The sequence below is a fragment of the Xiphophorus couchianus genome, chromosome 19, assembly GCF_001444195.1.
Source record: "Xiphophorus couchianus chromosome 19, X_couchianus-1.0, whole genome shotgun sequence".
Taxonomy (NCBI): Eukaryota; Metazoa; Chordata; class Actinopteri; order Cyprinodontiformes; family Poeciliidae; genus Xiphophorus; species Xiphophorus couchianus.
In genome coordinates this window covers 2,546,559-2,570,172 of record NC_040246.1, presented here as the reverse complement: position 1 = coordinate 2,570,172, position 23,614 = coordinate 2,546,559, and the positions used below count along the sequence as shown (strand labels likewise).

At 39.5% G+C, this 23,614-nt stretch overlaps 2 protein-coding genes across 2 annotated transcripts in view; one reads left to right on the top strand and one right to left on the bottom strand.

Moving 5' to 3' along the window:
- Nucleotides 1-19,994, bottom strand: part of paplna (papilin a, proteoglycan-like sulfated glycoprotein) — a 33,350-nt gene extending 13,356 nt beyond the window's left edge. Inside the window, exons 1-11 of the mRNA XM_028001293.1 lie at nt 19,647-19,994; nt 17,286-17,348; nt 16,099-16,202; nt 12,619-12,679; nt 12,389-12,491; nt 12,126-12,256; nt 9,668-9,791; nt 8,278-8,358; nt 7,446-7,618; nt 7,216-7,339; nt 7,005-7,131 (exon numbers count right to left, since the gene is read on the bottom strand). Coding sequence (XP_027857094.1) covers nt 7,005-7,131; nt 7,216-7,339; nt 7,446-7,618; nt 8,278-8,358; nt 9,668-9,791; nt 12,126-12,256; nt 12,389-12,491; nt 12,619-12,679; nt 16,099-16,202; nt 17,286-17,336 — 1,079 coding nt within the window. The 5' untranslated portion in view covers nt 17,337-17,348; nt 19,647-19,994. The remainder of the gene's footprint in view (nt 1-7,004; nt 7,132-7,215; nt 7,340-7,445; nt 7,619-8,277; nt 8,359-9,667; nt 9,792-12,125; nt 12,257-12,388; nt 12,492-12,618; nt 12,680-16,098; nt 16,203-17,285; nt 17,349-19,646) is intronic.
- LOC114134610 (uncharacterized) lies at nt 829-6,019 on the top strand. The gene is made up of 3 exons (XM_028001346.1): nt 829-1,389; nt 3,326-4,716; nt 4,925-6,019. The coding sequence occupies exons 2-3, from the start codon at nt 3,879-3,881 to the stop codon at nt 5,350-5,352; spliced, it is 1,266 nt and encodes a 421-aa protein (XP_027857147.1). The 5' UTR covers nt 829-1,389; nt 3,326-3,878; the 3' UTR covers nt 5,353-6,019.
- Nucleotides 19,995-23,614: the final 3,620 nt, after the last annotated feature.

Genomic DNA, 23,614 nt, shown 5'->3' with positions numbered 1-23,614 from the left:
TTACCATTATATCACCTAAAAACAATCTCTAAACAACAATATTATCGTTTATTGAAGTAACTTCAAGAACAATTTATCGTCCAGCAAAATTTGTTGTCGCATGATAAAGGTCTATTAGCCACTTTGACCAATGCAACATACCTAAACCCAGTATGTTGCGTTAACTCAACTTAGGGTTGGATTAATCCATATTTGATCCAGGAATTGGTTAGCGAATTGACAAAAATTGCTCTGTTCTACGTAGACAAAACAGCAACACTTTAAGACAAACTATGAGCTAAGAACAGTTCACAATACATTGCTACGTTAATGGACAAGGACAGAAAGCTGCGTGATTTATTGTAGCAATCAGTCCAGCTCAGAAATCAGGTGTGGAGGCTGCAGGCCGGGGGGTTAACAAGGTCAGAGGAGTCAGATCTCCATTGTATGTTCCACAGGGTAAGCAGATCCAATGTGAAAGAGGATCTCTGAGCAGGACAGATGCCACGTAACTTTGTTCTTACTCTACATGCAGGAATAGGCGTTTGCTCTACATGCAAACAGGAGCGAAGAGAGAGATCATGGGATTCTGAATGGATAGTTCAGAGATTTATGATTCTGCTTTGGCGAATTCAGCACATTTTATAGATCTGAAGCCAAATATTAACCAAAGTATCTCAAATTGACAAAGAAAATGTAGACTAACTAATAAGACTGCCAAAAAGGAGATGTTTCATCTAGAGGTGGGTGATGTGGGCTACGAAGTTTTATCACAATATTTTGTGATAACGATAAAAGTGATGATAAGAAATATTTCTAAGATCTGTTTTAGTTAACTGTATGGCTCCGACCAGTGTTGTAGTACTCGAAAACGGTCTTGGTCTCGAGACCGGTCTTAAGACCATTTTTTGATAGTCTCGGTCTTGTCTCGGACTCGACCACATTTGGTCTCGGTCTTGTCTCGGTCTCGGACATTGAGGACTCGGTATTTTATTTCAAGACCGGTCAAGACCACAACTGTGAAAATAACGCTAAATCATCAGTATCAATTTCTTTAAGATCCTTCTTTTTATTGGATGCACTCCTGATTCAAATCCAAGCAATAACCCGTCTCATTGGTAAATGCATGTTGTTGTTTTTTTAACTGCTGTCGCCCCACCCCCTTTCACCTTGAGCGCGGACTGCAGCACTTCGATTGAAAGTTACAAGTGGTTGTCTGAGAAGGGGATAAGATGTCGGCCAAATCATCGGTTATAAAATTTGGCTATTTAAATCACAAACAATACAATGTAAAGCAACATTGAGAAAAAAGCATACAGCGCAATGTAAGTTCTGCAGTGCTTCACTATCAGAGACGGTGGGGACTACGTCCAACTTTTATCGACACCTTGAAAGAAAGCACAAAGAAAGGTAAGCTGTGTGTAAAAGTGATATTAGGAAAGCTAGCAAGTTAACGTAAGCAATTTCCTCGGTATCAAAATTATTCTACCCGGCCATCACACAGTTCTTATTTCAATATTAGCTACACATATTAAGTTAGCTAAAGTTATATATGTGTGCTTTATCTTTTAGGGTGAATGTTCTCCTTTCTTATCCGCTATTTGCCACCTAGCTTGATGCACAAGTTGTCACCTAGTAGTGTTTGTGAAAACATGTCGGACATTACTGATTTAATTTAAAGAAGTGTTGATTCGTGTTGTGCATGGACAACGCTGTTTCAATTACAGCTTTCCTGAACATGTCTCCGTATTTCTGTCGGCTTCATGAGTGGATTGCAGCACATAGGTGGAAGCAGAGCAAAAATAAAAGTCTGAATGGATAATCGTAATATATTTTGGTTCTTGTTCAATACTTCTCATGAAGGAGAAGACTGATGTGGAAGTCTCTACCTATGTTTAATAACCATAATAAGGTGACGTACGTAACCATGACAGAACAATGGTTCGTAATGGTTCTGTCAATAAGTCACCATGACAGAACAATGGTTCGTAATGGTTCTGTCAATAAGTCACCATGACAGAACAATGGTTCGTAATGGTTCTGTCAATAAGTCACCATGACAGAACAATGGTTCGTAATGGTTCTGTCAATAAGTCACCATGACAGAACGTAATGGTTCGTAATGGTTCTGTCAATAAGTCACCATGACAGAACAATGGTTCGTAATGGTTCTGTCAATAAGTCACCATGACAGAACGTAATGGTTCGTAATGGTTCTGTCAATAAGTCACCATGACAGAACGTAATGGTTCGTAATGGTTCTGTCAATAAGTCACCATGACAGAACGTAATGGTTCGTAATGGTTCTGTCAATAAGTAACCATGACAGAACGTAATGGTTCGTAATGGTTACGTTCTGTAACGTAACCATGACAGAACGTAATGGTTCTGTCAATAAGTAACCATGACAGAACCTAATGGTTCGTAATGGTTACGTTCTGTAACGTAACCATGACAGAACGTAATGGTTCTGTCAATAAGTAACCATGACAGAACCTAATGGTTCGTAATGGTTACGTTCTGTAACGTAACCATGACAGAACGTAATGGTTCTGTCAGCATGTGCTGGCTTGTGCTGGTGGGTAACCCCAATGTCTCCAAAGCCATCATATATAATTTATTAATGTGCCAAACCTGATATGCTTAACCTTAAATAAGTTGTATTTTCTTGCATTGGTCCTACAATTAACATTATTAAGGGAAGTAAGCAAATGCAGTTAACCTTGAGAGACTGAGTCGACTGGACATATAATAACATCCTGTTCCTAAGTTAGATTTTTTCTTTCTCATGAAAAACAATTATGAGACAGTGAATGAATTCATTCACTGTCTCATAATTATGAACTAAGGTCAATGTAAGTTACATTGACCTTAGGAGCTGGATATAGCTCCTGACATTGAAGATAAGACGTGGAGGTGATGCTCTGTTGTTTGGCTGTGGGAACTAGTCTATAGATATAAGCAGAGAGTGAAGAGACTAATATGCCTCACCTTATGAAAAATTAATAAATTAGTTGCTTTGTATGGATATAGGCAAATTACTTTTAGAAACCACATTGTTATGTTGCCATTTACAATTTCAGGTCAATAAGTAACTTTTTACCAGTTCACTCTCTATGGTTCATACCATATCAGTCATTTAACTTACTTGTTTATCCATTTCAAAAATGTGATGGCCAAAATACCATTGATTTGCATTTTGTTTATCTACATGCGTTTCTAGTAACATTACATTACACATATTTGACATGTATTTGTAAAGTTCCTACTTATTTTTAAGGTTGTTTTCTTATGTAATTGATGTTCATATGATCAGATAAACTGATTTCTATGTCCTATTTATTAGGTTCCTGGAATACAAGGCAGGGCAACAGAGTGATGTCACACAGCCAACAATATCGTTATTTACACAGAAAGTGCAGCTCTACAGCCCACAATCGCCAAGGCAGCAAGCCATCAGTGAAGCCATTGTTCAAGATTTGATCATTGGATGTTGTCTGCCCCTCTCCCTCGTGGAAAATGGACACTTTAAACACTTTCTTGAAGTCCTGGACAGTAAATACACACCAATCTCTAGAAAAACAGTTTCTGAGAGACGAATTCCAGAATTGGTCAGAAAAGTCAAGGAAACTGTCTTGGAGAAACTGAAGACCCAGTCGTCTGTGTCATTAACAACTGACCTTTGGTCTGATCGCAGGCTACGCTCCTTTCTTGGGGTGACTGCCCATGTGTGCTACAAATCTAAAGATTGCTATGCACTTGAATCCTACCTGCTGGACTGTAGGCGTTTTACAGGGAGGCATACTGGAGAGCACATTGCGTCTGCCTTTGAGGAGATCACTGAGGAATATGGTATTCGTGACAAAATTAGCTATATCATAACAGACAATGCACCCAATATGAAATGTGCTTTCAAAGTACACATGCCCCAGCAGCAATCTGATGACAGTGAGAGTGAAGAGGATAATTTAGATGACGAGCACTTGTGGGAGGACATTAATTCAGAGGAAGACATTGACTTACCATGGTCATCTGGTGAACGTCTTTCCTGCTTTGCACACTCTCTCCAGTTAGTTGTGCATGATGGTATGAAGGAGGTCAAGACCATTTCTCGCACCATAGCAAAAACGTCAAAGTTCGCAACCCTTTTACATAGCAGCTCACAATTTAAAGATAAGTTTGAGGCTGCATTTGGCACCAATAAAAGTGTTCCAGCTGCAAATACAACTCGTTGGAACAGTACATTTAAACAAGTACAGGCCCTTACAACTCTAGAACACAAATCACTCAGTGAAATGTGCAACAAAGACTATGAGGATGTCGTGTTCAGTGCGCGGGAGTGGAACCAGCTAAAGGAGCTATGTATAGTTCTTTCTCCATTTGCTGAAGCAACAGAGCTGACCCAAGGGGAAAGATCAGTGACTATTAGTATGGTGGTTCCAACTGTACTGGACTTGAACACACACCTCCTCAAGATGGAGGAGACCCGAATGCAGTGCCGGCCGTTGGTCAGAGCCCTCCAGCAGTCTCTGGTGAAAAGATTTTCTGGAATCTTTACAAAAACAAACATGGCCAAAGACAGTGGAAGAGAGGAACCTTTTAACCATGATGTGTACTTCTTTGCTGCCATGCTGGATCCACAGTTTGGCTTAAGCTGGGTGGATTTAGATGTTACCAACGGAGGTAATGCAGCATCGGTGAAGAAGTTCAGAGATGAACTTAAGAAGACACTGACAGGTTGGTATGCATTTTTCTTTGCTGAAAAAAAAGTCTTATTTGCAAAATTATAAATCTTAAAATGTCTTAAATTCGTAGCACATAAAGCCTTAAATCATAAAGTGGAATTTATAGTCTTCTTTTCATCAGTTTACTTTTGTCATAAACATTATTTTGTACACTCAAAGTTCTTGAAAACTAACACAGTCATTGTGTTTGTGTTTTTCAGACACATTGATCTTTGGGGTGGAGAACATGGAGAGTACAGATGACAAGTGCTCAGAAGCCATGAATGTGGATCCAACCAGTCATTCGCCACCAGCCAAATGCCCTCGACTTCTGTCACGCTACAAGGCACATAAGAAGCACAGCTCCTCTGTCCAGAATTCAAGTATTGCAACACAATTAAACAGATACTTTAATGATATAAGAGACTGTGACAGTGACAATGCTCTTGCCTTCTGGGGAGAAAACCAGTCCAAATATCCTCAACTGCACAATTTGGCTTTGAAAGTGCTATCCGTCCCTGCCTCCTCTGCACCAGTGGAAAGGGTTTTTAGTCGAGGAGGCATTGTAATGAGACCCCATCGTGCACGTTTAGGTGCAAAAATGCTGCAGTCTCTAATCTTTCTGAAGTGCAATGAAACCTTACTTTAAACTAATTTTATGTATCACCTACTTTATTTCAACCACTGTTCAACTACATGGTTATCCTTGTTCTCGAGTTTTGCCATTGACGTTTTCTAAAGCTTTGGCGTATTATGAAACTGCTTCCAGTTGTATAATTTTATTTTTGAAACGCATGCAGTTGGGCCTCTAAATGTCAGATTTCTTTATTATGTATGTTATGTATAAGTTGCTACATCCATTCAACAGCAGAGTTAAAGATGCAGTATGTAACTTTGTTAAAACAAAAAAATATCTTTGTAAAAGTTATATAGTTTTTTTTATATATTTATGTCACTATGTTGTGTCAGTATGTTATGAGACCGACAAGCTGTGAAAATATTGAGCTCCTCTGCCTTTTCTCCATGTTCCCAGTGCTAACTGGAGAAATACACTGCTTGGTCAAAAACAAACCATCTGATCCAGCAAAAGGGTCTTAGAACTGATAAAAGTCAGTCATGTTTTTGTGCACGTATTTCAATGGGGTTTGTATTTCTGCAGATGGCAGTAGTCGCTCAGGGAGGAAGTGAAGGAGATCAATCTTTTTTTCAACAAATTATCTGTCTCATAACATATTGTCACAACTTAGTGATAGATATAGATTTATTTAAGAAAAGTTATATAATGTAGCTATAATCTGTATACGAGAGAGAAATGATTGGCATTTTTTCAGTTTTACATATTTGCACATGGTTTTGAAATAGCACATTTAAAAACAACATAAATGTATGTACTGTTCATGAAAGGCAGAGAAAATACTATTTTGATCGACTTTGATTGTTTGAAATTCTGTGATTACAACATAGAAGTACTAAATAAAGATGTTTATGTTTATTCCAGTTCTCTGTGTAAAATATCTAGGTGTTTTTACGTGAATGTGGGTCTTTTAGATCAATTTTAGTGATTTTGATCATGTTTCACATTTTATTGTCACATACTGGCGCTGGTCTTGGTCTTGACTCGGTCTCGACTTCCCTCGGTCTTGGTCTTGACTTGGTATCGGACCCTAAAAGTCTTGGTCTTGTCTTGGTCTCGGGTTAGGTGGTCTTGAACACAACACTGGCTCCGACTGTGTGTTACAGCAATCATAACCCCACCAAAAAACATTTATAAAGTGCTTTATTGGGACAGCAGTCGCGTAAAAAAATTGTGTGATTTGAATCACTAATCTAATTTATTGGTGTTTATTTATACTTTTATTTAACAAACAGTGGAGATAATAGTAAACCTATCAAACCAGACAGGAAGAACAGTTTTGTGGAGCTTTAGACTTCATTAATTGGAGTTTATCATGACAACCATAAATCAAAACTGTCATCATGATAAGAAATTTACCATGATAAATGGTAATACAATGCGATAATTGCCCACCTCTAGTTTCATCTCCCTCTTGTATTTGCAGTCAATTTGAACGTCGCTACGACAACCGACCCCGAGTTACCTGAGCACCCTGGGTCTGATGGAGGATCTCCACAACTGTGGTGGATACAGGTATGCCATCCTTTCAGACAGCCGTAATAATAATAATGAAAAAATTAAAACAGTCAAAAAGCTGTCTTGGAGATGATTAGTTGAAATCTGGATGACGATTCATCTGGGATCCGCTGCCAGAAATGTGCCCGACATATTTTCAGTCAACTAACCTTTGGGTCTGTGGGCACGGATGGGGGTTGCAGGTGCGGTTTGATTGTGGCCTTGGCAGAGAAGCACAGAGGTAGTCGGGATAGGCTTCGTTGTCGATCGAGCAGAAGACCAAGCGGGACTGATAGCCTGATGGAGAACCAGAGGAATGAATTGTTTCTTTTCAGAGTATTTGAGCTTGGGAATCAATCCAAGTTGTGCCTCTGGTCTGACCTGATCCACACTCTTTGCTGCAAGAAGACCATGATCCAGAGCTCCAGTAGTAGCCCTGCCTGGAACGGCCATTTGGAAGGTAATACTCGTACTCGATGCCGTGGTTAGTCTCCTGGCTGATCAGCTGAGAAGGTCGAGTAGCACATAAATAAGGATCAGACAACCAATCACTAAAGACTATTGGCGACGACAAAATTCCTGGAAGAGGAAATAAAAAAAATTAAAATCACCTCAACAACAAGTGGTTCAGTGGTAGGACCGCGGCCGATGATGGTTTCGGGTACGTTTTCGCCCTCAGCGCCTCTTTGGTAGTAGAGCATGGTCCCGGCAATGGGTGTCGCCCTGGAAAACTCAATTACCCAGTGGCCATTGAGGTAGTACTCGCCACGCAGGTTCTTGATGGCTGATCACGCAGAGCAAGAAAGGTTTGAGTTAGAGCTGAAAAGATTAATCACATTAATCATGACTAATCAATTCTTGAAATAATTGTCAACTAATTTAGTAATCGATTAATCGCTAACTGGAGTATTCAGAATCAAAAACAAACCACTAAATACCAAATAACCAAATAATCAACATAATGAGAGCATTATTTAAGCCAAAACGGTGCAAAAATATATATACATTTTATATTTAAGATAAAAACACCTTTGTCTATAAATATATAAATATTTTAGCCAAAGCTCCTCAAGTGGCTTAGATTTAGCTTCACCTGATTTAGCTTTACTAAAAGAATGCTATTAATGTTGCAATTTAGGCAATAAAATATTAATTTTCTTAATTGGAAACGGAAATGAATTTGTTTATTTGCATCTCTTATTATATTTATAATATGAAGCAAAAAGGCTAAAGGCGTTAAATTTTAAAAATATGTAGAATGTGTCATTTTTTTTATCTGATTAATTGATTAATTGTCAGAATAATCAATAGATTTATCAATTACTAAAATAATCGTTATTTGCAGGCCTTGTTTGAATGAATTTCAGAGTGCCATAAAACCGTTTGAAGTATTTCCTATGACTGCCTTTTCTCTTGTTTTCCAAAAAGTCGGCACGGACTCACCGAGGTAGTTCCGCGTGGCCGTCGTCTCTCTGATGCTGATGGTCGTGGCTCCGACAGGGATGATGAACATCTGGTTGTAGCCTGGGACGAAAACACAAGCTGAGGATTCAGATGCAAACGCATCGGGGAGAATTTACCGTGAAGATGTTCTCAGAGACAAATTCACTTTTTCCTCACATCCCAGTTGGTACAGGCACTGAAATGACTAATTGAATTAATAGCGATTAATCGATTACGGAAATGACTGCCAACTAACTTAGGAATCGAACAGTTTTAACGGGAGAATACAGACTCAGAAAAAAGAAAATTTGATGAAAGAACAACACAGTCAGAGAAGCAGTTGAGACAAAACTGTACAACAAATACCTCTGGTTGACTGAGTTCACAAAACTGTGGGGAAGAAACAAAGTAATCTGAGTTCTTTGACCTTCAGCTTATTCATCCCTGACCTCTTCCTCACTTTATTCTTCTGTCCTCCTCACTCTTTGGCCATAGCCTCTCATAAACCCTAAATAAAACATAACAAAAGGACACACACATGCACACGCACGCAGTTGCCTCCGGCTACTGCCTCCTAAACAAGCAGGGTTCACAGATAAGGGACTAGGCTTTAGCTTAAGTATTTATCATGACATAAATAGAAAACAATATCCAATTGAAATAGACTGTAATTTTTCGTCTGCCTTCAACCTCACTTGCGCTCTGTCTTGAAGCAGGAGTCTATCATTTCCTCTGCATTTTTCTCTTCTATATCGTACAGACAGGGCTAAGTTTAATAGCAGCCTGGCTCTGGGTGACTGGACTGTGAGACCGCTAAACTGCACTTACTTACGCTAGCAAATCTACAAAAACAATATTTAGGCTTTGCATGAGCCCTGCAGGGTTAATGAATGCGCGCTGGCCTTCCACCCAGGGGAACTCTCGAGGCACAGAGGAACCAGATTCTGTCGGGGGATGTACCTCGAAATGACAGCTGCCTGAAACAAACCACCAAGCTAGTTCTCCGTACCTTTAAACAAACACAGCAGGAGAGGCAGCAGCTAGTCATCAGCTGGCCTCGCTTCAATTAATGTGGAAGTGAGGTATTTCTTTCAAGTAGGTGAGACCCAAACACCAGGTGGAAATATTTGCGGACAGGGCAGCTATTCGCCGTACAATCAACAAGTCTTGTTTTTTTTAGGCATTGGGGCAAATAGGCAGAAAGTTTGTGTTAATTGCATGTTTTACATGGAGAAGAAGATTTGGCAAATCAGGACAAGCTCCGATTAGGTGCTAAAACAATCAGACTGGCTTTTGAGCAACAAAGTCCCCCAAATTTAGATTTTCACTAAGTGTTTGATGCAAGAAGCAAAGTAGGCGTGTGTTCGTGTAAGAAATCCCAACATCGTACCAGCTGGCAGGTTGCGAGCGTTGAAGGTGTTCTTGACAAGGTGGCAGGACTGGCCGCTGCCCCCACACTGCAGGCAGGGGTCTTCCTGCTGGGAAGACTCCAGCATGTTGTCACAGCCCAGGCGCTGAAAAACGGGGGAAAAAAACACCAACTTACACGGACGTCGCAACCTTAGCCTGATTCAACTTTGCCCAAAGTTGCCAAAGATGAGGTAACTGAGTGATCAAAAAATGGATTCCGACAATTTGACCCACATCTTTGAACATGCGGCAAGTGTGCAAACACTATTGAAGATGGCCAGTCACATGCGTTCCTGGGCTTTAATGAGGAGCAAAGTGACAGAGACATTCATTAGCAGTTTGGGTTTTTTCTCCTTCACAGTTTTATTTCCATGTCCAGTGCGCACACTGGCCCCGATGGGTCCCATCTGGCCTCCATTTAAACGTTTTTATGAATGGGGCCATTACATCGAGTGAACCCCGTGACTTCATTATTTTTTTATCTTTGCCTCTAAATTTGAATTGCAATTAAATGTTATTTTATTTTGTCACTTTTCATGAATTTACATTTTGAAATAAAAGTAAAGGTCTGAGTTAATGTAAATGTTAATTGTAAATTGTATTTTGCACTGCTCACTGAAGAAAAACAATTTACCAAAAAAGCCATCCCTAGACATCAGAAATAATACTTTCTGTATTTCCTTGATTCACACAGGGGGCGCTGTTATGGATTATGTTATAAAAATAAGGAGCAAATAAAGGGAAGAAACTCTTGATCCCTCTACAAGCCTAATACCTCAAAAATCTTCCCAAATCCAATCAAGGTGAGCTAAGTGAGTGTGACAGAACTAATTATGAGAAGGATGGTGACACTGAAATTTTGCATGAATTAATTGACATTCTTTTGTTGTTTCTCGTTTTGCAGGGACCCGTTTGGTCTCAGGTTGAGTTTTTCCTGATGGGGGCTTTTGGTGCGATGAAGCTGATGAGGGTTGCTAAACCGGAGGTTTGATTCTACGAGCAACAGGTGAGAACAGGACAAAGTTTTTTCCGCCCCGCTGCTCGGCTCCTCTGAGTGAGTCGCCTCTCGTCAATAAAGCGACGGTCTCAGTGAGGATTTCAGAGCAGTTAGGAAGCAGTGAGATCTGATCCCGCTGTGACTAATTTACTGAAAACATCACGGAGGAGCAACTATGATGCTATTAGACAGTTTGATGTTTCTTTGATTTTCTAGTCAAACCTCTAAACCGCGGCAGGATTTTATACGTACTAGTGAATTATTTAATTATTATTATTTAAGAATCATACAGTTACCTTTTTTTCCCCCGTTAACAAGTTAAAACTATAGAGAGTAATGTTTTTTTTTTTTTAAAGTGTGAAACTTGAGCTTCCTGCATAGTTTGGAGAAGGCAGCACATCACTGTTATCGGCTAAAATGCCCCTCTGGCTGAAGCCATTAATCACAAATGAGCTACAGACGTGAACATGACCTCTGCTGAGAGACCTCCTCTAAACTGCTGAAAAATGTGGCTCTCATCAGGTGGGCTGATGAGAGCCCACCTTGTTTGTTTCTTAGAAACAAACCAAAAAAACAAGAAAGAGAGCAAAATTCTGAATGATAAGAGATTTTCATTTGGCTTTACAAGTTTAAATCTGAAAGTTTAACATCTTATGTTTCCCCACCAGCAGCAGCAGCATACTTGGTAAAGTTTTGTGTTTAATTGATCAAAAAAATGTATCTCAGAATATTTTCACATTTTGTCTCATTAAACCCCAGTCTTTAATGTATTTATGGAGCTTATGTGATACATGGATACTGTCACTTTTGCCTCCGCTGCAAAAAAAAAAAGATAGAATAAATAAATATGTACTAAACTAAATATTTAATTTTGAAAGATAAAGAAATGAAACTAAAATATATTTCCATTTTTATATTCGAAAACAAAATGAATCCCTGTCATATTTAAAGAAAAAGTTTAAAGCCAAAAAAAATTAATTACTTTAAAACCCCTTTACCATTTTATTACAGATATTTACTGCATAAATGTAGGAAAAGATTAACCAGTTATTTATTTAACCTGCTATAAAATTAATATAGAAATAATTTTTCCATGTGTGATGGCATTTAGTTTGTATTATTGTGTGTGTATTTTATCATGCTAGTTTCATGCTCTTGGGGTCCCTCTGGTGGTGTGGGGGTCCTAAGCAGCTGCTTAACTCGTGATGCTTTGGGCCAGCTGTGGATATGCGTTTGTAATTTCTAAAATTGAAAGGGGTTTGCATAATTTTGAAAAGCTCTCAGTTGATTAAAATGTTCGCAGAAGTTTTATAGCAATGTTTGTTTGTTTGTTTTTTAGATAACATTTAATACTGGGAAGAAAAGATTGATATCCAGATGTAACAAAGTTCCCGTCTTCCTCTTTGATTTGCTCATCTGTTTGATCTGTACAGGAAGCTACCTTACAGACTCCGCCCACACAAATATCCCTCCGTCCCGGGTGGCACGGGGTACCGTCAGCGACGGAGCTGCGGTGGCGGTAGTAAAAGTTTTCCCCTCTCGGCATGCAGTTCAGCTCGCAGGGATTCTCAGCTGTTAAAAAAAAAAGAAAGGAAGAAATAGACAGAACTTAGTTTCACATTACAACTGAGAAATTCAGTCCAGCTTCATCTAATATCTGTGGTTTTCATTTCAATATAATGTCCCAAACAGAGTAACGCTGACCTCCGTAGTATGGGAGCCACTTGTAGCGTTTTCCCTGGAAGTCAGTCCCATCAAACTGGGAACACTGTTCCTCCCGAAAGTCTCTGGATCCCTCTGGACAATCCTGATTGGAATAACAAAGAGGAACAGAGAGGCTGAAGGTTAATTATCCAGAAATAATTACTGCTTCAAATAACATTATATCTATATTTAATTTTTTATCAGTCCTCCTGTCGGTTTTCTTTGTTCACCTGGATGTTGCAGATGCGATAAGATTTGTCTGGTCCCACACAGTTGTGTCCACCATCTGTCCTGTGAGAATAGGAAGTGAAAAAAGAAAGACCATCAGACACTTTGAAAATGGTTTGCTTAATAATAAGGACGCACCGGTTTACTTTTTTCACTTCTGATACCGATGCAGATATCTGAAGCCTAGTATCGGCCGGTACCGATACGATACAGAAGACTAGCGCTGAATTGACTTAAAACTGCTCTTCTTTTAAACACAAACATAAATGCACTGAAGTGTAAATTTATTTATGACTCTGCACCAGTACACCACATTTAAAAACACCAGTGGCTTCACAAGCTTGACCATGTTTGTTTTTTTGGGTTGTTTTTTTAAACATGGCAAGTCATTCACACTCACAGTTATTATGCACAGTGCCTTGGAAAAACATTCATATCAAAAATATTCAAAAGTTTTTTGTTTTTTTTATTTCAAAGAAGGACTTTATCATCCCAGAAAAAAAAATTCTAATTCAAAACTTGTAAGATCAGAACAACAAGATGTTTTTCTGTTTCAATCTGTGGTGTGAAACTATGGAAGAGTTTGACTGTAGAATTAAAAAATGTCCAAACAAACAATTTAAACAACACTAATTACTAGAAATTATCTTGATATATTTCATTATTGATATTATATCATTATTAGCATCAATGTTATCATTATTATTTGTATTAATACCACTGGAGTACACTATTTGTACGCTATAATGCTCAATAAACATGGAAATAGAGAAAATGTTTCTCTATATCACACACACACCGCAGTGTTTGATCACTGAGGTGTAGAGGGGAGTAACGAATCCTGGAAACTGAGTTTCTGAGGTTGTTTTACAGACATTTTAAAAAAGCAGACAGGGGGCTAAAAGTTCAAATCTCAAGTTGAGAGACAAAACAAAACAGAGGCGATCTTTGAATCAGCCAAAGAACATAAAGTTCAGAGGTTCTCACAAGATAACTACCAACTTAATACAAGTCCATTTTTCCATCTTAGCTTGCCAAATTTTGGTAGCACCCTCTTATTTATCACAGCGAGGCAAATGGGTTAATGACCAGCTGCAGAAGCCATATAAAAGCAGAGTTCAAGCAGTCTGAAAGTGCAGAAATAGATACTTTCAGCTCTAAATATCATCTGCAAGGCCTCCATTCCCGCTGCGCAGCGAGCGCATGATTAGGCCACCTTTTTCTTTTTTTTTTTTTTTTTTAAAAGTTCTTGCCCTCAGGCTGGCAAGAGCAAGGCACGCTCCTGTCAGCAGGCCAGATCTAAGACTACGACACGTCGAAACAACCATACCGAACAACCTTTCAGTGAGGAATGCAAAATCCGACTCGCGCAGCTCAAAACGGGGCCTTTCACTCTGACATGATAGACGACTGAAATAATGGAGGAAAAGTTTTGTTTTCACAGACGAGCCTGAAATGAACGTATGGCGAAACGGGAGTTGTTGTTAAAGCACATAATGATTCAGCGTATCAAATCACTGTGTTTAAAGGAGTGATTCAGGCCAACCCAGAAGACAAGATATGGCAAAGTTCAATTGGGATGCGAGCAGATGGGCAGGGCACCTTGTTTTGTGTGATCACTGAGGTATAGAGGGGAGTCACTCACTTAACAGACTGTCTGACTCACTGACTGGCTGCACGGACATGTTGGGAAGCAGTAAAATTGTTGGTTTTATCAAAAACTTCCCACACGAACGGATTGCTCAGTTACTGAGGCGCATCAACGCTCTTGCTATCTCATTGGCGGGCCCCAACACGGCGGCAGGCCGGCACTAAGTACAATGTAATCCGGATTTATTTATGTTTGAAAAATTTGCATGAATAACATCTGAGCAGTGCGACGTGAGTCTGCGCTCCAACGCTTTGGGGAGCCAGAGTTCAGTGGTTCGACAATTACATCTAAAGATCGACATTTTCCTCCATTGTTCTCTGCAAAACAGATCAGACTGGATGGAGAGAGCATCAGCGAACATTTATCTCCAAGCCTTTACACGGTTTCTCAGTAGGGTACAGTTCTGAACTTTGACTGGGTCTTTCTAACAGAGATATACTGCGATCTAAACCATTCGGTTCAAGCTCTGGTTGCATGTTGGTCTCTGTAATGGGCCTTTTGGCGGCTTCTCTGACTAATGCCAGTTGTCTCCTACTCTTTTCATGATGTGATGATTGATTGTACAATGTTGAAACCTGGGGGTGTTGTTTTGTAACCTAACCCTGCTTTAAACATTACAAGTTCTGTGATGTTTGTTGTTTAAAAAACAGAACAGATGTAATTTATACTGAGCTAAAATTATTGAAAATTAAGCTGTATATATTATAGTTAGACGATGTCTAAGAGCAGTTGGTAGCGAAGGATTTTATCAAGGTATCAGAGTAGAGGATTTAATACAAATCGACAATATTTCACTTTCATTAGGTTTTAAAATGATGTGCTACTTTCTGTTGGTGTATCAAGTCAAATTTCAATCGAATCCATTAAGGTCTGTGGTTGTAATGTGACAAAACATGAAAAAATTCAATGGCTATAAATACTTTTGCAAGGTACTGTATTTATTGTTTATTGCTATTATGCCGAGTATCAGTCTTTTTAAATAAGCAGAAAGTAAGCCAAGTTTCACTCTCAGTTTCAAGCATCAAGCATCCCGATGTGAGTGAATCTTTATTAGTGTGGACAACATAGCATAGCGGATCATGTTAGTACTGCAATGTTTGAGTCACAGTTATATGGAGCAACAAAGTAAACAGCCCTGCAAGAGGGAGGCGTCACCTGTGGAAAAATCTGCCAGTGGAACTAGAACTTTTTTTCACCCATATTAAGAAATTTATTACTTAAAACACGTTCCTGTACTTTCCTGAGAAATGACTTAAGTTAGTTAATTATATCTTATTTCAAGCATGCTAAGATATTTGCACTGAAAACTATATATATATAAAAAAAAACCTGGTAAGATTTTGTGTTTTTGTAGGGTGAATTGCTGAGAAGAAAGCACATTCTTGATCTTGTGAATACAGATGTCTTCAGGGATTACATGAGGCACCAGCAATAACAAACTGTGAAAACGACGCTCTGGCAGCAACACCCATCATGAATTAATATACCAAACTGCATCCCGATGCAGTGAGAAAGAGGAGAAGCAGCTTGACAAACAAATAAAAACAAGACCTAAAATTATCAAAATGACACCTTAAAGGCCTAAAAGAACCCATTCAGGAGAAAACTTGTGCAAGTCAAAAGTGCATATTGACGCCAAACTGATCCTTTTCAGGAGCCAACGCCCAACTCAGGACAAGCATCTCTGCTGAGTTCATATATCACTCTCTTCCCATCGTAATACTGTCTGCTTTAGTACTCAGGGGAAAACAGCAATGTGGGCATCTCAATGCAGCCAAACTGGACTTTAGAAACAAGATTTTTTTTAAAAAAGAAAAAAAAGAGGACCTACCTCTGGGTGACGCAGCGTCTTGTTCTCATGGTAACACCGCCGCCGCAGCTACGACTGCACTCACCGTAAGGACCCCAGGAGTCCCAGTAATCCACACTGGGCAGCTGGATGCATTCAAAAACAAGGATTTATTCCAACCAATTCTAGATGAAAACTTTTCTGCAGCTTATTTTTATTTATTTTATTTTATTTTTTGCATTTAATTACATAACAGACTTTTGGCTTACTAAAATTCCACAGAAAATATCTTTAATAAAATCCTATTTGTTCTTGAAAATGCATTTATTGCTATTGAACTCTTTGATCGTTACAGCGCCCTACAAAATAAATCATACAGTAGCTGTCAAAGCTGTCAACCATAAACTTTGTTGTATTTTATGGAGAGTTTAAGTGAGAAACCAACTAATTTCTAAGCATTGCATAGCAGAGAAATGGAAGAAAAACAATGCGTGGCTCCTTACCAGTTATATGACGGGAGCCACATTTCACATCAACATCAATATGAATTCAAAGTAAAATGATCACATATTAATCCCACACCGTTTTTATTTGTTAAAATGAGATCGATTCTTTTCCTTCCACCTGGCAGTTATGGCTTTGCATTGATCGTAAATCAATCGCATGATAAATTAAACGAGCTTGATCATTTCCATTCTAATGACTAATATTTTTTAAAGGTTTAGTTTTGTTCACAGGGACACCATAAGAAATGTTATTTAATGTTTTCTGTTATGTGTTTTTTTTTAATTTCCTTTTTATCAACTGTTTTTTGGTTGTTGCGTTTTATTTTGGGTAATATGTAAAATGTCTTCCTTTTCCTCTGGTAAGTGTTCTTTGCAAAATTAAAGTTTACTAGTTTCTGAGAAAGCAAACCTACGTCACTCTGCCATTATCGTTATATTACAGACAGTCTCAAATCAACAATATTAACATTTATCGGAATAATTTCTGGAACAATTTATTGTGACAGGCCTAGTTGGTTCATCACATGAAATACTAAAAACATCCACTGGTTTTTTAAAGCTATGGGACAAAATGTGTCAAAATTCAGAGGTAGGGACATCACATTAGAAGATTTCTACATGTAACCAGTGAAAGGGGGAGTCTTGGTTTTGGACACATTGCTACTTTGGATCCAAACCTCCTCTGTCTTTACTGAGACTTTATTTACAACAGAACCACTTTACCATGAATGCTGGAGCCAGAAGCAGCTGCAGGATTATCAGAGGAAGTAGCATCTTCGCTGAACCCTGTCAAAAAAACAAAAGAAGAAGAGAAAGAAAAAAAAACACAAAGGATATAAAGTTACTTAGTCTGGAAAGTCCACCAGAGCAACTAAAGCATCCCAGACATTGATGTAACACACGAGTCTCTGGCCGACACGTTCAGAATGAAGCCAGAGAGAAGAGACTGCATGAGGTCCTTGACTGAAACAGCTTTGGTTTTGTTGCCCTGCAGCGTTTCCCAAACCCTTTCCAACTTGTGTAAATCAGTTTGTGCAGCGGCGCCATCGGAGCTTTGATCATCAAACTGGATGAGAAGCTGCACTTTTGACGAGTGAACATCTAAATCTAATCAACTCTATGGTTACTACGCCGTGTTTATCCATCCATTTTGGATGGATACATTTTTTTGGATTCGCATAAAAAAATAATCTTAGACGTTCCGTCTGTTTTGCATCCGGAAAGGTTTCAAAACAATCTGATAAAAACTAAATAAGAGGATTTCAAAAGGACATGGTGGTAAAATAAATCAATTTGGGTCAAAATATTTGGAACATGTCATTTTTAGAAAAGGGGTGATGATGCTGCAAATGTCTCTTATTTTGGTTACAATTAGTCATTTTAGCTTTTGTTTAGTTTGTAGTCGACGTTATCCTACACCAAGGTGAAACATTAAATCAGACATGAATGTATACAAAGTTTCATTAAATTCATAAATACTTTATTAAGTCTAGAGGGAAACCGAATGTTGCAACTCACATTATCCATGGTTTTTCAAAGAGTTGATGAAGAGGTTGATGACTGTGAGCAGGAAGGATCTCCTGTAGCAGTCTGTACTACAGCGGTGTGAAACCAGGCCTCTGACTGAAAATACTTTGTTCTCCATCTTATTGTGTAAGAAGTAATCAACAGAACAGAACCAGGTTTCTTTGTGAGCTTCTACGTCCCTGATGCTCTAATGCTGCCACGCCAAAAGATGATGATGGCAAAAGAAACTGAAATCAAGCATCACTAACTACTTTTCTAAGTCATCTCAAAATTTGTAGTATTTGATCTCCTTCCACTCATGTTTTGTCTCGTTTTGGTGATTCCGTGCGGGTTTGATTTTGCTATCATCAGCAAAAAACGAATTTAGCCAACATCGACATTGTGTCACTGTTTCTATTACAGCGTTAAGAGCTCATTACAGCAGTCCACATTTTGAATTGAGACACTTCGAAACGGTTTAACAAAGCCACGTCTACACTCTCATTTATTCTTTCTTACGCTATTGCCAAGCGGATTAAATGAATGAAACATATTTTTCTTCGTTGCAACAGGAGGGACTGTTTGTTTATCCGTGGCTAAACAGAGAGTTTCCTGCCTCTCCTGAGGTGAGGAATGAGGGTCAGCTGGGGCTGCTGAACCCCACCCGACCTGCGCGTCGCCACCACCAAACGCCCCCGCTGAGAGGACAGTTACCCCCCTTTTGTTAAGGATGGCTGATCCTGAGTCACTCTGAACTGTGTTAGGTACAGTTTAAAAAGTCAAAAGTCTAAAAAACTGACATGTAAGCAGCTGCGTATTTATCTATTGAGTGTTTGCCTATGATCAAAACCAAAGTGAAAATTTACAGGGCGAGCCATTACGCCCTCCACAGGTGGGACCACTACCCCGGTACCTCTCTCCAATCAGTCAATGTGTTGCCATTTGCTTCATAGAAAGACTTCAACAATAAACTAACATGACGGAACCGGGCCAGAGTGGGTCTGAACACATCTGCATCCTCACTGTGACACGGTGAGAAAGGTCACACAAAACAATCAGTCCCTGAAATTTGCAGGAAGCCTGGAAACCAGGAGTTTCAGTTTGAATGAAGACTCCTGAAAAAAAATCCCTTGGAGGCACCGATCGGCTAGACTGATGAATCACTGAAATTTCCTGTAAGGTTCATGTGTCATCAATGCACTAGGTCATAGAGCCCTCAGGTCACTACCTGCTCGCTTCTATCAAACTAAATTGCCTATTATCCTGCTCTAAGTCAGCAGGACAAGCAGTGTCTTGTGCCCGGTGTACCAGGTGAGAAGTCTGAAGCTAGCCAGAACTTAATAAGGAGTTTTTATTAACAGATTTGCTGGGTGTTTATTATTATTATTATTAGGCTACATATTTATATCCTTTAAACCCCTGAACTGTCATGATGACACCGGGGTCCTCGTTGACTTGTGTGTTTTTTGGGGGGTGACAGTTAAGGGGTCCCACTTCGCAAACAACAACAACAACAAATGCTAATTAAATGACGTGTATAAAGATTTTTGGATTATAAAAAAGTATATATTCACTCACCCTGTTCAGTGTTATTTATTTTTAAAGGAAGATTTCCTCTTGTGTGGACGCGGCTCAGCTGACAGCGGAGGACTGGCTCGAAGCGTCCGAAAGAGAGCCGCCGTGTCCGGGGATAAGTGGGCTATGTCTGCCCGGAAAGCCTTTGTCTCTTCCCTCCTCTGTGTCCCAGCAGGAAGCCAACAGGTAGTGGAGAAAGTGGCGCAAGTTGAAGCTCTTTGCGGGGCGTCTGCTCCGCGCCTTTTAACCCGCAGCTCTCGCAGCCCAATTACAGCCCCTCCTGGCAGACGCGGGGAAGTTTCACGCCCACCGTGTAATTTTAGACTCCACAAATAACAGTTAGCGCGAGCTTTCGTTTTGTGTTTGGCTCTCCATAGGTATGCCACAGACGTAAAGGGAGCGGGGTGTTTGTACAGTGAATAGGAGTTATGTAATAGCAGGGCAATCATGCAACGCAACGTGGGTCTAATGTTAAGGCTCCGTTACAGTTTCAGCCGCAAATGAGTCCCAAATGTTACCTTGGCAACCCGGAACCGTCTTTACGGTCATGTTTTATTTTTAAGAATAGGCGCCATTAATAAGCCCCTAGAGACAAAAGTGGGTCACATCTTATATATATATATATATATATATATTGTTATATATATATATATATTGTTATATATAACAAAAAGTTGTTTAATGTTACAGCTATACCTCCAAAAATGTAGCGATATTTAAAATGTACCTTTAATACATTTTACAAAATAAAAATGTTCGCATGCGACAGACTGGCGACCTGTCCAGGGTGAACCCGCCTCTCGCCCGGAATGTTAGCTGGAGATGGGCACCAGCAGCCCTCCTGACCCCACTAGGGACAAGGGTGTACAGAAAATGGATGGATGGATGTAAAATGTTCGCATTACTACCCCAAGTGTTACTACCCCAACACATATGCAAAATAAATAATTATTGTGCATGTGTTAAAACTGTCTCTATGTCGTGACAGCATAGTATGAGACAGATGATCTGTAAAAATAAAAACTCAAGCTTCTCTGCCTTCTCACAACTCAGTCAGAAACAACCAATCAAAGCCAGGAGGAGAGTGTTGGCGCTGCCAATCATGCTTGTGTACACCTTGTTCACATCCTCCCCTTTCCTCTCTACACTACATTTTCTTCCAGGTAACGAAGCTTGCCACAATACTGAGGCCAGTTAGCACGATGACGGCGGATAAACCGTTTTTCTGCTAAGTTGTTTCTCAGCCATAATTAGCACATTGAGCAGCGTGTACACAAGCCTGATTGACAGCACCAAGTCTCTCCTCCTGGCTCTTGTAGGTCGTTTTTGAGCAGGTGTCACGACATGGTGACTCTTTTTACAAATAAGTAAAAAAAAAACAAATACGCTACATACTGCAGCTTCAAGTGAAAGCTGTTCCATTAATTTCCTATCAAATGTAATCTGACTCCTTCAGTGCGCATCATAACACCATTTGTGTTTATGGCCTTGAACTGATTACCGGACAGTGAATTGTCACCTAGGGTGCAGAATTCACGAGTTTGTCAATTAAGGCAAGATGTACAGATCCTGGAAAAACACAGCACACATCACACTGCCACCAGTAGCACTTTGAGATTTTGCAGCCTCATCGGTTTTGTTTAATTAACTGCGATAAAAATGGAAAAACAGAAGAAATCTGGAAGGGGGCAAACATTTTTCGGGGAGGCGGGTTGCTACCAATATTGACTGGTTTACAGGCTGCGACCTTCTGATTACATTAGTTCAGATTTTTGTTGGGAGCTAAAAAGGGAACCAATAAATAATCAAAGCAAAGACATGTTTCTCCATCTAGCGCTTTTTCAAACATTACTTAAAACGACTCATCAAAGGCAATACACAACCCAGTGGTTCTTATAATAGATATTTTCAGGGCCATCTGAAAAAACATGTCAGGACTACATGTAAACAAGAACAAAGTTTTTATTTTGGAGCTTTTAAAGGGAAACCACATCAGCAACGCCGTCTTTATATATCTGCCAAAATATTTCTTTAGAAGAATGTCTTCTTTCATTTTAGTCGTGAGGCTTTTTTCTCCCCCCTTCAACACCTCAATCATCTAAAATTATCTGTTGAGGAAACATAATTTAAAGCAACTACATATTGAGTTTGACATGTATTTATCTTTCACCCAATTTTTTTTTTGTATGTAATACGTTCATGCTGGGAACACTTTTAGAAGTAAATATTTAAGAAATTGGTGAAGCAGTGGCGAGCCGCCGGGGCCCTGCTGAGACTCTGCAGACGTCGGTGAACCAAATGGAAACTGTCGAATTAAAACCTCTCATTCACAAGTTAGCTGCAATTCTCACAACATGAGATTTTTGTTTTACTTCAGTTCTCACCCCTTTTCGATTCAGCTGAGCGACTCGTAGTGACGGGCAGAATCATGGACACGATCAGCCTCGATTGGGTGGAAGCTCACGAATCGCTGCTTTTTTTAAATGACGCGTCTCAAGAGTTCTGACGTTAATATTGGGGTATCATTTCGTGATTATTGAAACAAAGTATCAAAGGAAAAGAAGTCAAGTTCAAAAGTCAGAGCAAGTGATTAATACTGAGAAATGTGAGGTGCATCATGCTTGTGTACTCACCGCCTATTGACTCAATACTTTATAGAACCAACTTTTATTTTAGTTACAACTTCAGGTCTTTTGGAGAATACTGGTTTTGGACATCTAATGACTGGATAGGTTTGCTAATTCTTCTATGTGAAATAAATCAAGCGGAGTCAAATTGAGCGTTTGTCAATTTTCAATTCTTCTTTGGGCAATCTTAACACACGAATACCCTTTTAAAAGTAAACCTTTTAAAAGTCGATCTTGCTGAATTTGGTGTGACTTTCTGGCTGAAAAGTGAACCAGAAATCTCCCAGAATTTCCATGGGTGTAGCTCCTACTCCTCGCCCTACTGGCTGCCTCTCTGAATAACGCCCTCCTTATTTGGAATCTTGAGTGAATTGGCATGAGTGCAGGATTAATTCAATTGCACAGATGCGTCTGATTATTCCATAGCACAGTCAGTGTGACTGCTAAAGGTTTACCAATAAAAATACAGCAGAACCACCTTCACATCACGGTGATGGAGCAACCAAGCTTGATGCTTCAGATCTGCTTTGTTATTCGTGGATCTGACGCATTTCCCCATATGAGACTAGAACCTATTTCATGCATTTGTAGGCGAAGATCAAAACGACAAAAACCGTACGTCCAAAAAGATACGTGGTAATTACTTTTCGACTTTATTGCACATATATGAGAATTCATTTTAAGATCGCATCAGCAGAATGTTGCACAAACGATTCGCATGAAATCCTGTCTGCAGCTTTTGTTTTGCACGTGGCTTCCGCTTCAGCAAAGTGTGGTTGACTCGCGGTCTCAAACCTCGAGATGCTTGAGGGTAAGGACGGATAATAACGTATTTTTAGCGCTCAGATCTGCAGAAGACCAAAAATAGATGACCACCCACTTAAAAAAAAACAACTAACAAATCCAAGTTGGCATTTACTAAGATCTTTACAAGGTTTTGCATCATGTGCTCCAGGAATAGTGTTTTTATTACCAAAGCCTAATGAGTACAACGCTTTGGACGTTGAAAAAAAACAACATTTTTTTTAACCAGAGTTTACACTTTCCACAACCAGACCTTCTGCTTTGATTTCAGGTCATTAAGTCTAGCCATAGCTTTAAAAAGAGCTCTAAGCCACAAGATTTAGGTTCAAATTACTAAGCTTTACATCCATCCTTACACCGAGTCAAAGAAAACCCTCTACATGTTAAAGAAAACAGCTGCGCTCAGTTTAGCTTCCTTGGCCACCCAGGTTTTTGAAACCTTGTGCAACACGAGGTTTTTCCCGTCCTCCGTCTCTAGTTGTTTTCCGTTGTCTGTCTTCATGAAGCCAAGTTCATATTCCCTGCCAGTGAAGCCTCCAT

Coding starts and splice junctions, on each gene's coding strand:
- LOC114134610 (XM_028001346.1), top strand. CDS start 3,879: ATGAAATGTGCTTTCAAAGTACACATGCCCCAGCAGCAATCTGATGAC. Junction 4,717..4,924: donor ACTTAAGAAGACACTGACAG/GTTGGTATGCAT, acceptor TGTGTTTTTCAG/ACACATTGATCTTTGGGGTG.